At 37.5% G+C, this 19779-nt stretch overlaps 1 protein-coding gene across 1 annotated transcript; it reads right to left on the bottom strand.

Annotated features, from left to right (window-relative positions):
* Positions 1 to 614: 614 nt before the first annotated feature.
* On the bottom strand, positions 615 to 18950 carry CALB1 (calbindin 1). The gene is made up of 11 exons (XM_086883278.1): positions 18700 to 18950; positions 18323 to 18399; positions 13827 to 13901; positions 9118 to 9201; positions 8973 to 9029; positions 6028 to 6105; positions 3499 to 3554; positions 3363 to 3402; positions 3222 to 3275; positions 3018 to 3089; positions 615 to 2603 (listed from the first exon to the last, which is right to left on the bottom strand). Exons 1-11 carry the CDS (start codon positions 18779 to 18781, stop codon positions 2490 to 2492), a joined length of 789 nt encoding a protein of 262 aa, XP_086739404.1. The 5' UTR covers positions 18782 to 18950; the 3' UTR covers positions 615 to 2489.
* Between the last annotated feature and the right edge of the window lie 829 nt (positions 18951 to 19779).

Genomic DNA, 19779 nt, shown 5'->3' with positions numbered 1-19779 from the left:
GGCATACCTTCACCATATCACAGAATTAATCTTTGTGCATGCTACGATTTTACTTTTCTTTGGTCACCAGATGTTTACCAGAATAAATCTTCCCTATCATCACTTCTCTTATTATTATGCCTTCCTCTGCCTCAACCCTGACATTTAAATATCAGTCTGCCCAGGAGTGATTTAGAGTTTAAAACCTAGAGGTTTTAAACAGCAGTTTTGACTTAGCCATTCTTGTCATAATTTGCTTTGCATTGAGAGTAGGCACCTTTGCTACAACTGGGCTTTTAAACTGCTGTCTTTGAATCCAAGTTTCATTTAAGAGAGATAACTGCAGGAAACATCCCGCCTGTGAGTGACTGAGACCTGCTTTCTGTGTTGTGCCCTGCAGGAGAGCCAGCTGGTGGGCAGCAGCAGTAGCACAAGGGTGGCTTCAGAACAGATGTGTGACAGTTACCTTTATTTATGTTCAGGAAGACAGATTTCACTTTCTGTGATAACTCTGTCAAAACACTATAAAAGCTTTATCTCTTACTGTAATCATATAGCAAACATATTTTTACACACAAGGTTTGGGGTTTTTTTCTTTACACTTTTAAAATGTTAAAATAAGGCAAAATCCAGGGTTTCAAGTGCACAATATGAACAATATCAATCATTTATTGTACTGATAGGCAGATTCACTGTTCCTTCACTTAATGTACACAATTGTATTTCACATTGCATAGAGAAAAGAGGAGACAAGCAGGTAAGACGTTAAATCACTGTGCATGGAGTGGGAATAAAACAGTGAGAATGAACTGGCTTAACCTTATTTTAGTTTTGTGTGTTTTTTTTTCCCAGCAAGACCTCATCCAGCACCACCTACCCCTTAACTTTCCGAGGCTCAGCCTGGAGAGAGCCCAAGGCCATTAGGCCATTCCTGAAATGGTATTTATTTGCTTGAGTTCACCTGAGGAATTCAAGGATACATTTCAGTAGGAATTCATTGACTGTAATCTTGAAGGATTGAGCCTCATTGTTTGAGACACATTTCAAATAAAATGCATTTGCTTCCATTTGTTAAAGACACACAAATGCATCTGGGAAGTTTTATGTAGCTAATCTGATAACCTGGAATTGCTTCCAAAACAGTTGTACATGGAGGCAGCATAGGTTTATTTGCTTTAAGACACAGCCCAATTTCCTTCCTTCTCCAGTACTTACTGGAAACAGTGGCCTGGACATTCATGAAGTTGTCTGGCATAAAACTGGTGTAAAGTAAAAAGGGAGCCAGGCCAAAAAAACCCAAGGATGCAAGAAGATAGGGCTGCTTCATAGTATAGTTCCCATTTAAAAAATACATCTCTAGTATAATAAAAAGCAGAGCCCACCATGTAAATTAAATTACTAAATTGTTATAAAACCTGTACTATTTTTTTCTTCATTTAATGTCAAATTTTAATGCTAGTGAGATAGACTAGTAATTCAGTGTAAGATCCAAGGAGGCACATTTTTTTAAAATAGTCAGTTTGTTCTTTACATGGTACAGGTACAAGAATCCAGGAGATACACAAACTAGACACCAATAATCTTAGGATATTAAATTTAATTATAGATTACACAGAATATGATGTAAAAACAGCAATTTACTAGAATAATTATAACCTGCAAAACGTGAAAATAGTTTAGAAAATGGATTGTCATATTCTCTGACACAGCAATAGTCATGAAAGGTACACTTATAATATCATATGTTAATCTGTGTATTAACTATACTACCTGTCATTTAGCCAGGATTTCAAGACAGATTAAAGGCATTTATTTCTGAAGTGCCTATGTTTAAATTCAGTAAAACAGCTAGATTGAGAACACTATATTTTTATCAACTACTGCATGGAGGTCTATTCCAGATAAATGCTTTGTCTATATGCTATGAATTCATAATGAGAAGAGTAATTGTAAGACTGCAGAGAGTACAGACCTGTAAGTGGGTGGTTTGACAACTGAAAGTATTTCTTAATGCTTTATAAAATTTTTGAAATCAGACATGCCAATGTCTCTTTCCTATTTCATATCTATATAATATTTAATCTGAATTCATGTTTTATATTTTAAAACCCCACATTTATTTGTCATGGGAAAGAAATGTGTAGATCTTTTCATTATGTAGTTTAACAAGAAATGTTGCAAGTGTCAAAGGATATGATGACCACAGCAATGTCAGCAGGTTTAATTTTTATCCAGCCGTGTTTATGAAAGCAAAAAACCCAACCAAAACCAACCCTGACATATTTAGTTTCTTTTTGAATATACAGACTGGCCCAAACACTGACATTCTCTTTATCAATCTTATTGTTACAAAAACTGTACATTACAAACAGTATAGAAACAAACTGAAAGGAATGTGCCACACATCCTGGCTAATTTTCTATATGCAGTTTAAAAATACAGCCTACTCCCTTATAGTGCACTGTTATCGTAGAGTACATCACTAGTTAAGTGGACATGATAGAAGAGCTCTAGTTTTCCTCAGCACAGAGAATAAGAGCCAATTCTGCTCGGTAAAGCTTTCCTCCATCAGACAAGGCCATGATGCTTTTCTTGTATGTTGCAAGGTTGGTAATGTCTAATTCCTATTTAAAGAACAGATACTGCTTTATAATCCTGTTTAGTTATAAGCATGAACAAGTTTACTTCCAATGGCAGGAAATGAGAAAAAAATCCCAGATGTTCTCAGCCTGTCCAGCAGTAACACACTAAAACGTTTTTATATATTTTTATGTTATCCCTATGATAGCCACATGTTAGCTTGCTTCTAGCTGTTGTCTCAGAAACAAGCAAGCTCTTGACAGTCTAACTGTGTAATCACAACTCCCCTGGTTCAGGATTTATACTGCTATTATAAACCTCCACAATTTTTAGTTGTACTTTGACTTCAGGAATTATGACTTAGATGCTCTATATTTATCTTATTAGGGTGGATTAAAGTGTCCTTAAAATCCAAATTAAATCTAATCTCTAAGGGGAAAGAAGCCCTCTAGGATTACCTTTTTGTTCTTTTCACAGAGATCCTTCAGTAGGGCATCAAGTTCATTTTCATCTATATAGCCGTTGCCATCCTGAAAAATACCATTAAAGTTAAGTTTAAACATTTATTTTTAATTCCAGAGATTATGGCTAGTTTTCCACAAATTCAGAAAATAAGTGCCAATAAGCTACACCATTAATAAAAACATTTTTTTAAGACTTACTTGATCATACATCTCAAAGGCATTATTGAATTCTTTTGCACACATTTTGACACCCTAAATGCCAAAAGGAAAACAAACCCATTAATGACACCAGTTATGTGTGATGGAAACAGGTTACCTGAAGAATGTGAATATTCATACCTGAAATTTAATAAGAAAATTTTCCTGTACAGGGAGTAGTCTTTGGAGAGAAAAAAACAAAGGTCAAAATATTTAACTGTTCCCATTACAGCACTTGGTATATGATATTTGTTGTGAAAAGAAACAGAAGACATACCTGGCCAGTTCAGTAAGCTCCAGCTTTCCATCATTGTTTGCATCAAACATCCTGAGCTGAAAGAATATATAAATTTACATTGCTAATCAACATTAATCAATCTAATGAAGAAAACACTTATTTGGAGAACTTAAGTCCAATTAACTTTGTCCTGAAATGATGTCCCCAGGTTACATTTGCTGTGTAATACATTTATTTTAAGTACTAACTAAGAAATTTATAGTAATTAATTCTGCAAAATCTTGATAAGAAATTCTGATTAACCTGTGGCAAGTTAGGTCTTAATCTGCCTACACTGATTAATGAATGTCCTGTATGAGAAATGTGCATGTAATTATTTATAAATGACAGAAGTGTTGTTGTGATAACATTTTACTTTCGGCTTCATGTCATAATTGGGTAATAGAATCATTGTTCTTTATTCATAAAGATGAAAAACTGTTTGGTTATGTGCAATAGAATCTAAGGCATTCAATTCCCTAGACAGAAAACAGTAGACATTTCATTCAATTGAATAGGTTTAAGTATTTAAGTAAAGACAATATTTTGTTACTGTAATATATTTTAAAGAAAAAGTTAACAGATGTTGCAAATGATCATATTTTCTTGATGGTATGAAAATGGGAAAATAAATCTCTCAAAAAAAGCATAATTAAATTACAGTAATAACTATGTTAATAGAATTTCACAAAATAAGTGATTACTATTTCTAATAATTTTTAATATTTTTAATATTAAAGTGTTTTCCTTTGAGTCCATGAAAGGATGAGCTCCTGCTACCTGAGAGGCAGAAACAGCTTATAATAGCTATTAGAAGTAGATGAAGATATTGCTCCTGCATAGGACTTTCTCTTCCAGTATTTATATCTTTGTAGTTCCATTTTTCTACTTTCAAACATTATATTGCACTTGCTATATAAAAGAGTCACAAAAGCAGCAGACTACAAAACATAATATTGAAAGCACCATCACCCACACTCCATCCCATCACTGCAATCACAGTAATTTTAGATGTAATTTATGGTTAAGAGGAAAAGCAACATCCTGTACTGACATATATACATAAACATACATTCTTTTAAAGAGGAGACTAATGTAATGCAATGAGAAAGACCTAATGTCACTTTGTTAATACACAATAGATGACAAAGGATACCAGAAAAAAAAAGTGGCAAATTCTACAAATTTTTATTCGTATATATATATATATATATATATATATATATATATATATATATATTATATACAACACCGTGGTTCCTTTTAACACTTACTTCCTTTGCATAAAAGCATCTGCCTTTCCTGCATTTCCCAGGAAAACAGATTTGCATTTGGGGGAGGTAAGCAGTGGCAGCTGTGAAGTGAATTTATTTTGTTTTTTGATGAGTTATTAGTGACTGGCTCTGGCTGCCAGCAGCTGCTTAAGACTGTGCAGTTTCTATTATAATTCTGTTCTCTGAGGATATGATTATTGAGCTGGGCTTATTTTACTTCTAACTAGATTCTTTGTCAATGTGTGTCTTCGCAGAGGTCAGAACTTATAGAACACTTTAGGATGGAGGTCAAAAAGCTCCCTGAATGAAAATGTTGTCTTCAGCAGTGAATACAGTGGCAATTCCATGTAAATGGTTTATACTGGTACAATGAACCAGCAGATTTTTCCAGGAGAAACACAAGGTTTTTTCAGGCAACCTTAAGGAAGTTTGAGGGCTAGTACATCTACCTAGCATATTTTTGATTGTTAAAAGTATTTTAGGATGAAAACAAGCTGGTAAAACCAATGTAGAGTTATAACTATATAGTTGTTATTTATATATATATTTATAAATGTAGAGTTACACATTTCCTGTAGACCAGAATTCTGTCTTTTTTTTCTTGAGAAGCCCATGCAGAAGCCAGTACTGGTCCTTACCATGGAGTACCATAGCAATGAGATGGACGGATTGTATCAAGAATGAGCTGATTTAAGGCAGGGAAGCAACAGTTTTGCTATAGTGTTTATCTAAAACATCAATTTTTCTTTTTTGAAGCAAGGGAAAAAGGGAAGGTTGAGATGTTTGTAAATCTAAGGAGACCACCATGCAGTGATGGCTTTGAAGACAAGAGACAGACACCACAGCACTGTAAGAAGGCAAAACATAGAAAGTAACACTAAATTAATTTGAGCTAAACATAAAAATATAATCATGGGAAGAACAATTTTGCTCCTATGAAATGTGAAAACTTTGGATTCACAACTAGAGGCACAAGGAAGGAAAACAGGGTAAATACTATGGCATGGCATGACATTATATAAATACCAAGAAGGTTAAAAATTCCTGGACTTTTCTTTTTAAGCAGTACTGAAAACTGCCCATCAAAGCTCTGTAGCTGCAGAAATACTTGCAGGGCTAGGTGCCACAGCTGTCTCTCTCTTGCAATGCCATAGTCTGATTGGGACCTGGTGGGTCTCCAAGTCATTTGGAGCTTTCCAGTGGCTAAAGATAAACAGAGTTTGGATTAGCCTATTATGCCTGTAAATAAACTTACCATTATTTCTGTGTATTCTGTTAGCTTTGAGTCTTCAATCTGCTTATTTGCTTTCTGTAATAAATCTTTCAAGAAGCTCTGTTAAAATAAATAGAGTAATAGGTGAATTTTTATCTACAGAATAAAATGTTTGACTCGCTAGCTTCAGATTAAAGTAATGAGAAATACTATTTTACTTCCACTATAGTATTTACTACTGGAGCTCCAAATAAGTAGGAAAAAAATAGTTATTAACAGCTAAGAATATGTTTCTCTTGATAAGTTCAAGTATATTGCATTTTATTTGGAAAAAGTAGCTAATAAAACTTCTTTCATTGTATGCCATTTGTTGTGTTGTGAATTTGGGAAAAAAGTTTGGCTTTCAAGTATGCTACTACTTAATCAGCTCTGTCAGTAAACTAAACTAATTAACCTTGGTTCTCCTTGAAAACTTGTATGCCTAATCACTTCTTGCAACATCAGAACAATTTTACAGAAAGGATCAATGATTAATCAATTTTTGTCCTTGCATGTGGCAGTACTTGATACTAGAAGTGAATATTGCATCTTCCTACCTTGTGTTTTAAATGTGTGCAGCCAATTTAATTTCATTTTTGAATGAGAATTTGATGTCACATGACTGAAACAGCAGCCATTTTTACTTTAATAAATAAGATGGCTTCCACCCATTCAGTGTTTTAAATTTTTGTACTAGATCTGTGACATCAAAAAAAGAAAGATACCAAAATGTAAAGGCATTACAAGACATAATGAAGGACCTAAATCCTGTCATCAGTTGGAGTGTTATTATTTTTGTGCAATTTTTGGCCACATTTCAAGATAGGAAATGGGAGAGTTTATAAGAAAATATATTTGTATTCCTGGACCTGAATACAACCATATCAATAGTCTTATGTCTAACACCCACTATAGTTCTTTTAGCCTGGCCCCTCAATGCTAGAGGCCCTTCCTGGTAGCCTGTATAATGAAGTACAGAACTGAAATATTGTGAATGAATGTTACAGAAACATGTTTAATCTTGTGTGCTTCAATGGAAAATAGAAGGGAAATTAAAAGGTTATTCAGTCCACATCTCAGGAAAGGATTCTATCTAAACTTCTTGAATTACTCTGTGACCTGAGCTATTGCCAAATCTTTCCTAAACACAGGCAGTGATGAAGTCTCCCTCCCCCTTAGACAACATACTCTATTGCCACTACTATTGTTAGAAAGTTTTCCTGATTTCCAGCTTAAATTTCACTTACAAAGTTGTAAGTGGGTGTACTCCTCCCATAGCAAATACTTTAAAATGTTTGGGCTTGCCAAGAAATACTGATCTAAAAATAAAACTGAACATTTATGTCTTATTTTCAGTGTTAAAATGGCCTCTTTCTCTGAGGCAAATGAAACCTCACAGCACAAGCAAGATGAACCATTAGATATTCAGTTAAAACATCTTCTTTCTTCAGCTGGCCCTCAATCAGCCCTGCCTTTTAAAATCTATTTTAAAATATAGCAGTCAGCAGCCATCATCTAACAGCTGAAGAGTTCTCAAGTGCTACCTTTTCCTGATCCTACCAAGTTTAAATACACCAACCTCGTGCAATCAGTCAGCAGAAGAATGGACCTGTCTGCCTGAGGGTTGCCCTAAGCTTAGATCCTTGGGAAATGTCACACAGATATCAAACTCAAAAGAGAAAGGGAAAAAGATTTTCTGTCATGAGTTCCTTTTCTGAGCAGAACAGTAAAGATTTTGAACAGTTTGATCTGGTGCTTTATTTAAAACTTACATCCCTCTTCTTTATACCACATATAGAGAAAATAGTCCAAATTAGATGGATAAACACTGCTAGATCTTTCTCTTGCTATGAATTACTTTGATTCCTTTGAAGGTAAAGCTACAATAATGAATCAAATGCAGTTGAACTGTGGAAGATGGCACCTTTCTACTCAGAAAACTGTTGTATGTGATCATCTCTGCTATGAAGAAAGGCAGAGAGAATTAGGATGCTTAAGCTTGGAGGAGCTTCAGGAGAACATCATCAAAGTATATAAAAACTTCAAGGGAGGGTGCAAAGAGGATGGAACTAGGCTACTGACAGGACCAGAGGCAATGGTCACAAAGCAAAACACAAAATGTTCCCTCTGAGCATCAGGAAACACATTTTCACTGCAAGGATGGCACAGGTTGCCCATGGAGAATGTAGAGTCTTCATTCTTGGACACATGCAAAGGCCATCTGAACAAGGTCCTGGGCAACTGGCTCTGGGTGGTCGAGCAGAGGGGTTGGACCAGGTGGCCTCCAGAGGTTCCTAACAACCACCCTGTGATTCCATGACACTAACTCAGCATCAACAAACTGATGTTGGTTGTATGACTAGGGAAATACAATCACTCTTGTTTCAAGATTTCTTAATTCTGAGGACAAGGCTGAGATGGCTAATGGGATAACCTTGATTCTGCTCGTATTTGTGCTTATTAAAGCTGATAACAAAATCCTAGTAGGTTAACCAAGCAGAAGCAGCACAATTCCATTTGTGTTAGTCTAACAGTATTACAGTTAGGAAATTGTAAGGTTATGTGGTACTTGAGACAGCATCAACTGTCCAGCAGCATAGTGATTAAGAAAAAACACAACAAAGTTGCTCTTTTCCCTAAGAGGCAAAAAAAAATAACCAACATAGTTGTCAGAGACTCATCTTGCTTTCTTAATTTTTCTTACTTCTGAGCTACCTGGTAGCCTAAGTCATTTGATACCAACACTGATCTGAATTAAAACATGGCTTAAAAAATCATTGATCAGATTAGAGTTTCACTTTAAATAATCAGCTAATTGTATTGCATTTTTTTGTCATGTTTGAAATGCAAAAACATTCACAAGTGGGTATCTGAAGAAAGAGATAGCAGCATAGGTTGTAATCCAACACCTGTTCTCATGTTGTGCATGCTCATAGATATTGGTTTACCTTAAGTTCCTCAGAATCAATGAAGCCACTGTGGTCGCTGTCATATTTCCTCCATGTCTGCAATCAGAATGTGAATGCTTTAATGATGTGTTTATGGCAAACAGGTCTTCGATGGTTTTACAATAGGCAACTTTTCATACTGTACCTGCATGAAATCTTCACTTGACTTTAGCTGCTGGCATCTGAAGAACAACAGGAAATTCTCTTCCGTTGGCAATACCTGAGCAAGCTGTAACAGAATTTAAGAAAGATTAAATTTTGGCTCTTCATTCATCCAGCTGAGCCTGTAACAGAGCATGAAGATTTTAAAAAGCGTATGAAATTCTTTGTGCTCATGCTGCTGGTGCCGTATTGTGGCCCACTTGGAAGCTTCATCCCACTAGCTGAAGTATTTGGAAGATGCCTCTGAGAGGCTTCTGGCTTGCTGCTTTGTCAGAGTCACCAAGGTCAAACAGAACTTGAGGTCTGAGAGAAGGGGGCAAGGTAGCACATTACCAAAAGGGTAGCTGGGGAAAGGGGAAAATAATTCATCCATGCAGAATTAGGATCTGTATTAAAATCCATTGAATCAGCATGGAGGGAAAACATAACACAAGGACTCACAGAGGATAAGAGTGAGGGACCATGAATTAGGAAACTAAGAAATATAGACTACTCAGATACCAAGGAAAACCAAGAAAGAAAGGAACACTGACATGAAGAACATGTGTGTAATATAAATGGTTAAATATAAGGAAAAGCCAGGAGAAAAAAAAAAGAAAATAGGGAGGGTAAGGGATGGCAGTTCTCATTTGTCAGTCAGAGAGATGTGTTCAAAAAGAGCTATAAATACCAGAAAGAAATCAAGAGGGCTTTTAGCCCTGCAAAACCAGGAATGGTTCTTCCAATGCCTTTTCACTACAAAAAGCTTTTTTAAAATCAGACATTATTGTACTGATTATTGAAAATGTTCATTTACTATAACTCAATTTTGGCAAGTGACAAATGTAGAAGATGGAAAGTATGCTGTATAATTTAATGTAAAATCATGATTTGTTTTTAACAAAAGCTCAATTTTTTTTCTGTCCTCAAAATGTATGAAATATGTTTTGATTAAAAAAAAACTTTTTACTCGAAGAATAGACCAGCTGTGATTACTATGGAGAAAATGGAGAACGACATATTTCTTAGCTGCATTATTTTATGTAAAATGACATCTGCAGACTTTCTGGAGTCCCATCTTAAAATTTCAATTCAAATTTTTGTTTTTCTGCCTTCCTTTCACACCCTCAAATCTTTTGTTCTGCTTATTTCAGTGATATTGCCTAATTGCTGAGGCTTTTTTATTGGGAACCAGCAGAGCCGTAAGTGACTTCAGCTCTCACCCCGCAGACACAACAAAGTTGTGGAGACATAGTTCTTGTTTCTCTAAAATCCTATATGCAAGGAATCAGTTAAATTCTTTTAGGGTTGGTACAGCTGAAAAGACACATCACAGCACCCTCCTTACAGAAACGGTGCAGCTGATGACAGGCTGTCAGGCCCATCAGAGCCTTCTGAGTGCTTTTGCGAGGCTGAACATGAAATCAAAATCAACCTAAGAAATGCATTTTTGTCAGCAGCTTTCAAAACCTACTCCATTATAAATAGCATATACACGTATGGGTAAGTATATATTTATGTGCACGCAATAGCTAAATGTGTGTAACTTAGTCCTGATTTATGAAAGAATCTCTTTGTTTCACTCATGAGAGAAAAGCTTTGATTTTTGGAGTACACTCCAATTGAACAGCAAATGTTGAATGGAAGAACGATTTAGAATAAAAAAGATAGTTTGTGAGAAGTGACTGATTATAACAATGGGAAAGGATTTGCCTGTGTGGAAAATATAAATAAGATGTCGTTCAATGACATAGCTAACTCCTGTGAATCTTGCAAGGGCACTGTAAAATAGTAACTGTCCAAAGGATCATTAACAGCTTATTAGTAGTATAAAACTGTATTTGAGGCACAGAATATATTACCTCTGGAAGAAAATTACCTTATTTTAAGCTATACCTCTCACCTTTTGTAAGTCCCAGGGGAAAGCATTAAATTGCTTTTTGTGGAAAATTCTGCATTATTAAAGGCATGAATAGATTGTGTGGAAACTGGTTCAACTTCCCAGTCCCAGTTTTATACCACTACCAAGAAGAAAGATGGAGAGCTGGTGCTATTTTAAGTGATGACTTCTTTGTGGGGATCAGCATAGGGGGAATTTGTGAGCACATTTGAGTAAGAGTGCAGAGCACTGTAAGTCTGTGTATGGCAGCAATAGTAATTTAGTGAGCCTTGAGCTTTGCTGCTTTCATGGAGAAGGTTAGTTATCTCTGGCTCGCAAATAATAGAGGACAGCTACAAAGCTTGAGACTGGTTTGACTCCTCTCTGGGCAGCTGCAGGCTGAAGTGTATCTTTATAGGCTACCTAGCAGAAAAAAATACTCTCAGTAGCTAAAACAATATCAGATCTATATTCCGCACATTGTTCTCTAAGTAAATTCTATTGATATTTAATGCTATTTAAAATTCCTTTCACCTGATAGAGTGAATTTGCTTTTTAAAATTCCATAACAGAGCATGGGAGTACAAAGAATATTTTAGGTTAATAAGTAGTCAATTTTATAGCAGCAGTAATCTTCAAATAATTTGAATGTGAAATTGCTGCAGTTCTGAATTTTGAAACCTTGGGTTTCACAGCCACATTTTAGTAAAAGCATTGGTCTCAATGAGTACAAAAGGTGAATTAAAGGTCTCTTACACAATGGCAAGAAAGTGGGCAGGTCAGGCTCTGCCTTTAGCTGGAGGACACTGGATAATAGCCAGCGAACTAACTGCAGTGCGCTTGCAAAGACAGAATCAACACTTAATCTGAGCTGAAAATCCACTTCTTCCTCTGTGAAGCCACCCAGGACTCTTCTTTATCTCAGTCAACAGACCTTTCCTGAAAACTCATTATTGGCTGGCACATTCTTTGTCAAATGCTGGGTGCTCATTTTGAGGGCTGGGAGTCTGAATGGCTTTACATAACTTTTCTTAAACTGCTTTCAGACAATTTTCAGAAAAACTATTTGATGAACTATGTAAATGGAAACAATCTGGAATTACTGGATTTTAATTTTTTTTTCATATAAGGAAGGAGAATCAAGTCCAAATACCGACTTCAATATCATACTGCTCTGCACGTACCACACATTTCATGAGTCCCATCAGCAGTTTCCAAATCAAGCTTCATGCTGATGTAAGGGAAACAAAATATAGCTATTGGGTTTGGAAACTGCTATATTAAGGGAGAAAGTCCCTTCAGTCACTGAACTCCATACTATCTCTATTCAGTTGCTTCCGTGGATGCTGAGCATGCTTGGCACTTCACTGGGGGTGGTGAGCCATATCTTCCCTCATTCCCTCATGATGATTTGCTCATCTTCCCTCATTAAGTCAATATCAGAATCAGAAATAGAATTTGAAAGGTAAAACTTCCAGTTATCTTTCCTAAGTGAAGAAGCACAGCCTTTTTAAGGCACAGTTCACACATTCTTCTTGCATTAGTGCTTTGCTATACAGATATTCAAAAAACAAATTTAAATAAAATTCTTCAATAACAAATAAATTAGCATTTTTAGTCCAAAACAAAAAAAATTGTTATACCAGACGCTACTTCTTTCTAGATGCAAAGCTATTTGATCAATGTTAAGTAGTGTTAAAAGACGCACTTTTAAAAATTAATTGTGGCTGCAAGTGAGACAAATTGCTTATATTTCTGTGGCAGTTTAGTCATAATTACATATGCCTTTAAACAAGTATATAAAATTCAGACATATGGCAGAGGAGAAAAGGTATCTTGAAATGATCTATTGTATCAGCAGTGATACTTTCTATTGACTTCTACAGATTCTATTCAATCCTCTGTTTTAAAATTAGATACTGACCCAAAGCTGGTCACTGTAGAAATTTTGCAGGGCTGGCTTGTTTCCAGCTGTTTCTTAATTAGCTCTCTAGGTCAGATTTCTTATTATCCAGAAAAAAATATAATATCATTTAATAATAAAACCGCAGTCTCACTGCACTCAGAGTGACATAAATGAGTCATTGATTTAAGCTCAGAGAAGTGACTTCTCAAACTGTAACCCTATAACCCCACAAACTCTCCTTTTTGACTTGCAATGCTGAAGAGTGAAATTCAGAGAGAATACAATGGTTCTCCCCTTCCTAGCAAGTTGTCTAAGTTATACAATTGTTGAGCAGCTGTATGAGGAGAAACTGCTTATCTTCAGCCTCTTCAGAAAATGGGAGTAAGGAACGTGGGAATTTTCTGCCCGCAGTTCTGTTAAAGTTCAAGAAAGGAAATCCCAAGAAATTCTTTCTTAGTCATGATTGACATGCTGACTTACCATATATGGGTTTTTTTACAATAGACTATATATAATGATAGCTCAATGAAGTTCACTCAGATGTTATCATCACTGTTAGGAATGGTGACAGAGCATGAGTTCAAAATCACAGGTAGCACTACGTGACATTACTTTTCATCAAATTACCTTCATAATTTAAATTTCTAAACTAGAACTTTTATCTGCTTTGTAGAAAACTTAAATTGCTGTTGATGCTTATTTGTAATGGATAAAGTTGAATAGAGAAATGACTTGTGGTGAAATGTCTAAAATGTGGTAAGGAATACATTACTTGTTAATGGCAAAGATTTGTTAGTGAAAAGAGATCTTAAATGCGAGGAAGAAATATTCTGTGTTTCTAAAAGCCCACAGTATTGGCATATTTTGCTCACATTGTTCTGTGCTAAATGCATTTTCATCAAGTAAAGTTACAAAATAGCTGTCTTACCTCAACTATACCTATTTTTCCATCAGTAGACTTCCCGTATTGGTCCACAAAAGCTTTCATTTCAGGTGTTAAATCCTACAAAGTTACAATGATAGAATCATTACTTTAAAATGCAAGAAACAAATGTAAACATATGTAAACATATGTTAAACTTGAATAATCTATTATTTGACAAATAATATACCACATTTAATGAAGTGCTCACACATTGCAGCTACACTCACCAAGTTTAAATGAAAATAAGGTGGGGTTTTTTGTCATAAATAACATCATTCTGATAAATTTTACTTCCTAGGGAATTATAGCCAGTGTGAATGATATTAAGACAGATGTGTTAGAAGATGTGTCTAACAGTTCCTTTGTTTAAGACAGTGACAGTGAAGTTAATAAGCAATTATTACTCGATTTTCTCACTTTTCATTTTTAAATTAGTAACTTGAAGGCAGCGCAGAATCTTTCAAAATAAGGAAAAAATTTCAGTATAATACATCTGAACACCAAAATAGTCTTTCCATGTCTTTGAGTGGATTTTTCCTGAACAATGGATGCTATTTTAGTCTTAAAAAATCTCATCACAATATCATATTTTTCACTGTTTAGTGTTTGGTTATCATGGAAACAGAGTCAAAATGTCACTGTAGAAAGGGAGATTTAGGTGGGAGAAAATTTTAAGCAGTACCTTAAATCTGGCAGAATAAAGCCATCATTGTTGTCCACATAAATTATGGTCCCTGCTATACATCTGTTCTCTAAAGACTATTCTCATTCTAGGCTACGGCAAAAAGTACCAGCCTTGGGGTAAATGTCTAAATATTTGATTTCACACTTCAACTTGACCTACCTTTTTTTGATACGAGATAGCATCAAACTTCAATACTGATTAGACTTTAATTTTATTTCTTAGAGGTGGAAGCTGGTGAAACCATTCAGCAAAAACAGGGTTACAGCTATATTGAAACAATGGGCAATTCTACAGTTATAGATGAAGTTATGTCAGACTTTGGAAATTAAAGGTTTAGTTGTTCTAATCAGATCTAATAGATCTGATTATATAGCACCTAAGTAATTTCTCACTGGAGACACAGGGACACTCAGCTGTACAAAGTCCATTGAAGCTTGTCCCAAATTTCACCTGCCAAAGCTAACTAAAATGTCAGTTCTTTGTAGATGATACAGTCACGCCCTAGTATCCTATTTCTGTCAAAGTCATCCACAGCAGGTTAGTAATTTGCTGTGGCTTTAATTAGAGATGTGGTTATTAATATAATGGACTTCAAAGTCACCTTTCATCTAATGATCCCAAAGTGGGGACAAGTTTGCTTAGCAGACCGAATGAAGAATTAGACACTTGGATTTTAATTAGTCCTGGTTAAATATTTTACTAATCTTTCTAATAGCAGCTCTGCAGTGCCAGACAGTGTCCAGGCACTGAAGGAGGCACAGTTGATTACAGGTTAAATAAAATAGGAAACTTATCCTCTAGTTCATTATTCAGACATTATGGTGAGTTTTTTGGTGTTCACTTCACCTGTTCATGAGCTGCTTGAAGAGTTTTTTGAGTTATGTTATTCAAATAAATATTTTTAGCAAAAAAAACTTGCCTAAATTCAACCAAGTCTAGTCTTAAAGCTGATACAGATGCAGTGTGAAGAAATTAGCCCTTCATGCCTCAGCTGGACACCTCAGAAAAGATACTTTCCCAAAAAGTGGAAAAACTAAACTTTTCTGGATATGATTTGAAAATATAAGGATAGTTGACACTACAGAAACACTCACATAATTGTAATCATAAATCCCATTCTTCTGTGGAGAAATACTGCCATTATCTATATAGGCAGGGAAAGTGAGTAATGGATGTGGAATAGCTCAGACAAGATTCCCCCGTTGACATTTTATCAACCTCTGCCTTGGTCACTTACACCCCAGTGTTTCTTTTGGCAATTGGCACACCCAAACAGAGAATGTATTGCATAAACAAGGGTCCCAATAAGTGGAAGCTATGTTTGTACACTTTAGTAGCTTTTATCTTTAAAAAAGAGTTCTTCTAACATGTCTGAAGTTATTATACCAGATCAATTCAGTATCTACCATAACGCATGAAGCAAAAAGGCCAAGGACTAAAACTTCTGAGTAGACATTTCCTCCCTTTCAGGGGGGCCAGCCGGAATCAATCTGCATGCTACCTCTCTGAGAAAAAGCAGCTGTGAAAGTACAGGCTTACTGAGTGGATTAATACAAGGATTAGCATCAGAACATAATTAGAACAGTTCTGTAGTTGGGAAGAATACTGGGGAATATTAAACCATCCTATTCAATGACAGCATCAATGTGATTCTTTAATGCATATGGCAAGACTGATGTAAAATCCAGCTATGAAGAATGCATAATTGAATATTTCAAAAATAGTGAGCAGAAGAGTGACCTGAAATGCAGAAGTTAATGATGACAAAGAAGCTTTGGGGTGTTAAAAGAAGGACAAGGAAATGACATATAACCTACACTAGTTTTTCAATGTGTCCCTTCTGGCAAAAAAATAGATATTCAAAGATACTGAATTAGTATCCCGTGAGACAAGAAATGAGCTAATGAGATGCTTGTTTAGCAAATGAGCCTTCAAATGCAAGAATCAGGTTAGAATTGAAACCTAAGATAACATATAGCCGTACCCCAGAGCCCACAGACCGGGTGCTGAATTTGGTTTTGCTACTGTAGATTTCTCTTTTCAGCAGAGCACTCCAAAGCTAGGTTTGAGTCAGAGAAATGGGACAGAAAAACTTAAACATCTGAAAATTAACATCTTAACATCTGAACTTAAAATCTTCTAGAATACAGTGTCAGATACCAGCAGGAGTTATTTTTAAAAACCCACATACATTATACTATTTGTAGCAGGTAAGAATAATTCTGCAAGGGTTTCTGTGTTGCTTTGAGTAGGCTATGTTTTTAAGAGATGCACACTTGCTTCAAGAGAGAAAAGATCCTGGCCTTAAAATTGTAAATATTTTTTACCTTGAGCTTCTAGCATTTCTAGTAATAATGTCATTCATATTAAATATAATATCTTTATATTATAAATATATATTTTTAATATCTTTAATATCTTCTTTCTACTGAGCAAACTTAAGTTTCTTGCACTTTAGCATAGAAGAGGGATTTGTTCTGTTGCAGTACTAAAAATGTATTGAAGTTGTTTAATCTTTTCTGTGAAAAAAATAGATTTTTTTCCCTCCTAAAAAACCCACATTCCTTTCCCAATTTTCTGTTTTGAGTTTTTTAATTTCAGTTTTGCTGTATTTTATTTTTAATTCTAGTTTGAAGTTATGCTTAGAAAAATGAGAGCCTACACTAATGTCTCTAATAAGAATTAACCACTACCTAGACTGCAGTAACATTAGAGGCATTGCTGGAAGACAGATTTTCATATGTGCAAAGTTTGTACTCACACAATTTATATGACACAATTTTTCCACAAAAAAAATTAATATTCATATTAAATTTTTTTTTTCTGCATTTAGGTCTAAAATATATAGGAACTTTCAAAGCAAAGTTAACTAATGAAAAGCTATTTCTCAGTTTGGAGGCATTCTTATTATGAAGTATTAATCTATTTCCTCCATGCACATATCATCCACTTAAGTTATATTTTTTTTTCTGTTTCTTCAGAAGTCTTCTAGCATAGATTCATTTAGATAAGTTATATATTGGGCTTTGATGCTCAAGGTGGCTGTATTTTTTTCAAGGAATCTTTAATTTTTTTCTTTCTCCCTTTTCTTTTTCCTCCTGCATGAGTATAGTTTGGAGGAAATTAATAATTAATGTTTCAATAACTCATACACAGAAGTGTTTTGACGACACTGTCAAAAATTTCGCTGTCTCTCTGAGCCCTTTAAACAGCCAGGATTTGGTACTCATATTCCCGGTGAAGAACAGTAAGTGTTCAGGAGTCATCTGCAGATCTATTTAGTGACCACCAAGGGGCAGAAACGCATTTCAGCCCGTGATGCCCATTAGTTGTGAAATTAAGAGTCCAGGAACCCTGAAGTGTTGGGTTTCTCTCTTCCTCTTTTTTTCTTTCTCATATTTTTTTTTTTTCCTCTCCCCCCGCTTTTCCCAGCAAGTTTTTAATGAGTTCATATCTGGATCAGATAAGATTAATTGCAAATGGGATAAGGTCTCATCCAATCCAAGACAAAAAGCATCCACACATTTCTTGACTTTTCTTTTTAAGCACTGTCAGAAGTATCAGCTTGTAGCCTGGCAAGGTACGAGCGGGAGCCGCTCGTCAGTGAGGTGGACCCTGGTTTCACCTTTCCAAAGCAGACGATTTATCTGATTTGCAACCTTTCTAACCAAGCTCTTTCCCTTTGCCCGGTGCGGCAGGCGCATGAACCGTGTGATGGCAAGAGAGAACAGAAGGAACCGGGGCACTGGAGTTGGCTCAAGAAAACTCTTCTTTCCCGAAGAAGATGGAAAAGTGGGGCGAAACATTAACCTACCAAGCCTGCCTTCTTCCGTGCCTGCTGCAGCTCCTGGATGAAGTTTTGTAGCTCCTTCCCGTCCATGAACCCATTGCCTACAACAGAAAGAGTTACGCTCGCCGTCACCGCTCCCTCCAAACTCTCTCACTCCGTTCTCCAGCGCCGGCAGGGCCCTCCCGGCGAGCGGCTCCCCGCGCACCTCGCCCGGCACCGGCCCCAGCCCCTGAGGGCTCCGGGGCTGCGCCCGAGGCTGCGGGCGGCGGGCGGGCACCGGGCCGCTTTCGGGCGGGCACCGGGCCGCTTTCGGGCGGGCAGCGCTGCTGTCCCCCCAGCCTCCCGCGGGCTCGCCCCCCTCGCCCCCCGCGCCCCCGCCGCCCCGGAGGGAAAGGAGTCACCGTCGGAGTCGTAGTGGTGCCAGATCTCGAAGAACTGGGCGGCCGAGATCTCCACGCCCTGCAGGTGGGTCTCCGCCGTCATGGTGGGCGCGGGGCGGCGCGGGGGGGGCGCTGTCCGCGGTCCTGACTCGGCTCTGGCCGCGGCCGGCGCGGATCGGCAGCGGCGGCTCCGACGGCTCCTCCCGCCGCCGCCCCGCCGAGGGCTATTTATGAGGCCGTCCCGGCCGGGCCACTCCCCCCGGCGCTGCCCTCCCTCTCCGCGGGCCCCGGCGCTGCCCTCCCCGCCCTGCGCGGGGGGGCCGGGGTCTCCCGACGGCCGCACCGAGACTGGGGCCAGCCCGGCGGCGGAGCCCTCGGGAACTGACACCCCTCGACGTGGGAGGGGTGTGTGGGTGCCGGGCGGGGAGCCCCGAGCAGAGAGAGCAGCGCTGAACGACCCGCTGAGGAGGTCCTGCGTATCCCTTGCTGTGGAGAGCATGCCCATGAGATGTGGGACAGAGCCTCCCAGCTGAGCCGTGGGGTTTCCATGTGGGAGAGGCTCCATGAGGAATTTTAGAGCGTGGCTTGCAGCACCTCAGGATGTCTCGGTACAAGGGGAAAAAAAACCACTTGAGGTGCCATGCGGGGTGCAAGGAGCCCGTTTTTCACTGTTCCATCCCCAATCCAGACCTGCAGACCAGCTTTGCACAGAGCTGATCTCTGAAAAGCCACAACTCTTTACCTGATGTTCCTTCTGAGATATAATGGGATATTGAGATACCCATATTGAGATAGCATAGAAACAGTGCAGAGGCATGAGGGACACTACCACAGTGTGCTCTGACTGAGCAAGAGCTTTTTTTTTTGTAGACCAGCTTTGGAGACTTGTTCTCTTATAAGCAGTAAGTTAGAGGAAAAGGACAGGGCAATCATCCTCTTGCAGTGGGGAAACACGGTGCTGTGCTGGTAATGCTGACTAAGTCCCTTTTGGAATGACTAGTTTTGGTCATTAGGGCTATCTGGGTACCCTGAACCACTGAAGCTGCCTTTCTCCTTCCAGCAGTATCGTTCAGATACTACGCTGAGTTACGATGGTTTGAT

This window comes from Cyanistes caeruleus, chromosome 1 (assembly GCF_971803275.1).
Source record: "Cyanistes caeruleus chromosome 1, bCyaCae1.hap1.1, whole genome shotgun sequence".
Lineage (NCBI taxonomy): Eukaryota > Metazoa > Chordata > Aves > Passeriformes > Paridae > Cyanistes > Cyanistes caeruleus.
Note: the sequence above shows the minus strand (reverse complement) of the source record. Positions and strands in the feature narration are given on the sequence as shown.